Raw genomic sequence first — 4,395 nt, forward strand, 5'->3', positions numbered from 1 at the left:
CTTGATGATTAGTGAAGTTAAGCATCTTTTCATGTGCCTGTTGGCCATCTGTATGTCTTTGGGGAAAAAATATCTATTGGAATGTTTGTTTGTTTGTTTGTTTGTTTAAGTAGGCTCCTTGCCCAATGTGGTCAAGAGTCACATGCTCTACCAACTGAACCAGCCAGGCACTACTGTAGTGTCTATCTGGTTTTGGAATCGAATGAATTTGGAATTTTGAATTTGGAAAATTTCCTTCCGCTTCAATTTTTTTTTTTAATAGTTTCAGAAGAATAGATAATCACTCTTTAAATGTTTGGTAGTGCTTTAAGTGTTTGCTGAGCTATCAGCACAGAGCCCGATGCAGGGCTTGAACCCATGAATCGTGAGATCATGACCTGAGCCAAAGTCAGATGCTCAACCGACTGAGCCACCCAGGCGCCACCCCTCTAGTGTACTTTTAATTTAAATTATTGGGTTCTTGGGGCGCCTGGGTGGCGCAGTCGGTTAAGCGTCTGACTTCACCCAGGTCACGATCTCGCGGTCTGTGAGTTGGAGCCCTGCGTCAGGCTCTGGGCTGATGGCTCGGAGCCTGGAGCCTGTTTCCGATTCTGTCTCCCTCTCTCTCTGCCCCTCCCCCGTTCATGCTCTGTCTCTCTGTGTCCCAAAAATAAATAAAAACGTTGGAAAAAAAAATAAATTATTGGGTTCTTCATCTCTGATTGGTCATTTTTATATTTTCTACCCATAGAGATCTGTAGGTTCTGTTAACAATGTATTGTAATTCTCAATGCCTAAGTCTTCTGTGAAATTTATCCTTAAACATTTTCTTTCTGATGCTATTATCAATGGAATTGTTTTCTTAATTTCATTTCCATGATATTCATTGCTGGTATATAGAAATAAAATTGATACATTGTATATGATTTTTTATCTTGTAACCTAATAGTTTTGTGTGTTTGTGTGTGTGTGTGTGTGTGTGTGTGTGTGTATTCTGAAGTCACACTTACCTATCTTCAGAACCTCAAAGATGAAGTTGTTACCACAGTTTTGTGGTGGTTTTTGTTGTTACCACAGTTTTGTGGTGGTTTTTGTTGTATACTGCATGGGTCTCTCATGTGCATTGTTCCCCATTATAGAAAAGCAGCTCAGCAGACCTGCTCTGATCACCCAGATGCAGCAGGAAGATGAAATGAAATCAGAGACAAGAAATCACCAAGATACTTGTTCAAGTGAGCAGTGGACATATATGAATGTTTTGTACCAGATCTGGTGGGGCTGAGAGGGAGGTATGTTATGAAAAGTCAAACAGGAAACTTAAACCAAATGCCCTTTAAATTTGAGGAGAAAGCAGAGACCGTTTGGTGTGGGCTTGATTCTCTGTATTGCTTTTAACTGTTACTTCTATGTCTGAAAAAGACTTCTGCTTTAATATTACATTAGATCACGTTATCTTCCATTTGCATATAGCTTGGTCTTGCTGTACAATTTCATCATGGTAGACGTTCCTAAATTATAAGACACTAAGGCATGTAATATCATTCCTTTGATCAAGAATGTATTTTTCTTGCACATTGTCTTCTTAAGGTTAGGGTATATTTGAAGAGAAGTCCACACGGGTCTTAGTTGTGTCCTAAACATCTCATCATTTAAATTTTTTTTTAATGTTTTATTTTATTTTTGAGACAGAGAGAGACAGAGCATGAACGGGGGAGGGTCAGAGAGAGAGGGAGACACAGAATCTGAATCAGGCTCCAGGCTCTGAGCTGTCAGCACAGAGCCTGACGTGGGGCTCGAACTCACAGACCGTGAGATCATGACCTGAGCTGAAGTTGGAAGCTCAACTGACTGAGCCACCCAGGCACCCCCATCCCATCATTTTATATTCTAGGTTGTTTCTTACTTGTCTCAGATTGGACTTGGGGTTTACCTGCTTTTGCCAACATATTGTCACCACTTCTTTCCCAAAACTTACTTTCCCCCCAATTTGTTCAGATGGGATAGTTCTCCCTAAAACCACACAATCACAACATAAACAAGATGTTTTGGAGAAAGAAGCACTACATGGCAAGAAGGTAAGAGTCATATGAGAATTTCTTGCTCTCTATTAGAAGTCCAGAATTCCATGTAATGGAAAAGGAACTCATGAACTAAGGGGTAATTTGAGGTTCTTATTTTAACAATAGAAAATGGAAAATTCTATAAATCATGAGTTGGAAGGAAACTCACATCCTAGCTCTAAAAATGGTTTCAGAGAATCCCCAAAGTAAATACATTCATAATGGAAGTTAGACATTAAATATTTAAGACCTAATTCACTCCAAAGCAATTATATGTTAAACACTAAAGAGACCCTGTTGGGAGCCATCTGGTGTAACATTCCTCTTATTCATGCTGATAAACTCAGACAGGAGCTGTGTATATTCTCTAAGAAAATACTAAGTAAACTCTTATTCTAAGTGTATGTCAGAATTTATGTTGGGGGGCATTCTCAAATCAATACGATTGATGTGATAAATCTTGTGATCATAACTCATTTTAACCAATAGGAACAAACTCATGGAGGCAGACCCATTGAACGGAATAAAATTGCCTTGTGCATGAAATCTAGCATTGCTCAGAAACAGAGAATTCATCCCAGAGAGAAACCCCATCAACGCCTTCACCCTGGGAAACCCTTCAGAGATTGTTCTCACTTTAACCCACATGACAGTGTTCATTCTGGGGAGAAATTCTATGAATGTAAAAAAGATAAAAATACCTTTATCAGGAGTTCTTTCTTAGGTGCACATGAGAGAGGACATACAAGAGAGAAATCCTATGAATTCAGTGACTCTGGCAAAGTCTTGAATTCAACCTTCTACCTTAAGAAGCATGAAAAAACTCACATTAGAGACAACTCTGTTCAAGGTAGGCAGTGTAGTAAAGTATTACAGAGCCGCTCATCTATTACATTGCACATGAGAACCCACAGTGGAGAAAAACCTTTTAAATGTAACCAGTGTGGGAAAGCCTACAGTTCAAGCTCTTATCTTAATCGGCACAAGAGAATTCACTCTGGGGAGAAGCCCTATGGATGCCGTGACTGTAGAAAAACCTTCAGAGATAGTTCACTTCTTAGACAACATGAAGAGATTCATTCCAAGGACAAACCCTACAAGTGTGATCAGTGCAACAAAACATTCAGTAGAAGGTCTAGGCTTAACACACACAAGATATTACATACTGGAGAGAAGCCCTATGCCTGCAATGATTGTGGGAAAACCTTCAGTATTCTCCCGTACCTTAAAAGACATAAGAGAATCCATACTGGAGAGAAATCCGTTGAGTGTAACCTCTGTGGAAAAGCACTAAGTAGTGAGTCATACCTGAAGACACACCTGAGGATACATACTGGAGAGAGACCTTACAAGTGTGGTCAGTGTGGGAAAACTTTTAGAATGAGCTGTAATCTCATAGTGCACAAGAAGATGCATGCTGGAGAGAAACCGTGTATATGCAAGGACTGTGGGAAATCCTTCAGGGACCACTCGTGCCTGAAAGAACACATGAGAATTCACACTGGAGAGAAACCCTTTGCATGCCATCAGTGTGGGAAAACCTTCAGGGTGAATTATTTCCTCATTTTGCACAAGAAAATTCACATGAGGACGAAACAATATGAGTGTAAGGAATGTGGGAAAGCCTTCAGTGGTGTCTTATCTCATAGGAGGCATATGAAAAAGCACACCAGGGAGAAGAAACCCTTCAACTGTAGTGAGTGTGGAAAAGCTTTTAGGAGGAATGCATCCCTTACAATACACATGAGAACCCACACTGGGGAGAAACCCTACAAGTGTGATCAGTGTGGGAAAACCTTCAATGTAAGGGGTAATCTTACCGTGCACAAGAGAGTGCATACTGGCGAAAAACCCTATCAGTGCAATGTCTGTGGTCGTGCTTTCAGTAAGCTCATATCCCTTCGGAGGCATCATGAGAGCACTCATGCTGGACAAAACTCCTAGCAATGTCCCTTTGGAATAGTTCTTGAACTCTCGATCTTTACGGCATACAAGCAAATGCAGAGAAAAACTGGGTGTAAAGAATGGGACAAAGCCTCTGAATAATCTGTGGGAGAAATCTAAGTTATGTAATGATTGTGATCAATCCTTTATTCATCCCATAGATAGGTGACCGCTTGACAACTGAAAGGAAAAAATTTTAGTATCTCCAAGGCTTGTTACTTGAGAAAAATAAATGCCTAATGTTTTAAGCCACCATGTTTACAGTGTCTGTTAATGTGTGTCTTGGGAGGAAGGTTGTTTTATTTACAAATGACTGCTGTCACTAACCAATATAACCCACGTCAGGTTTAAAAAACTTTTTATATATATAATTTAAAAGTTGAATTATTATAGGGTTAATAATAGGGATATA

The 4,395-nt window shown here is 39.7% G+C and overlaps 1 protein-coding gene across 1 annotated transcript; it reads left to right on the top strand.

The window, feature by feature from the left end:
• The first annotated feature begins 2,707 nt into the window (after positions 1-2,707).
• LOC106979006 (zinc finger protein 724-like) lies at positions 2,708-4,189 on the top strand. The gene has a single exon (XM_015076767.2). The coding sequence runs from the start codon at positions 2,940-2,942 to the stop codon at positions 3,981-3,983; it is 1,044 nt and encodes a 347-aa protein (XP_014932253.1). The 5' UTR covers positions 2,708-2,939; the 3' UTR covers positions 3,984-4,189.
• The last annotated feature ends 206 nt before the right edge of the window (positions 4,190-4,395 follow it).

Source organism: Acinonyx jubatus, chromosome A2 (assembly GCF_027475565.1).
Source record: "Acinonyx jubatus isolate Ajub_Pintada_27869175 chromosome A2, VMU_Ajub_asm_v1.0, whole genome shotgun sequence".
NCBI lineage: Eukaryota > Metazoa > Chordata > Mammalia > Carnivora > Felidae > Acinonyx > Acinonyx jubatus.

Coding starts and splice junctions, on each gene's coding strand:
- LOC106979006 (XM_015076767.2), top strand. CDS start 2,940: ATGAGAACCCACAGTGGAGAAAAACCTTTTAAATGTAACCAGTGTGGG.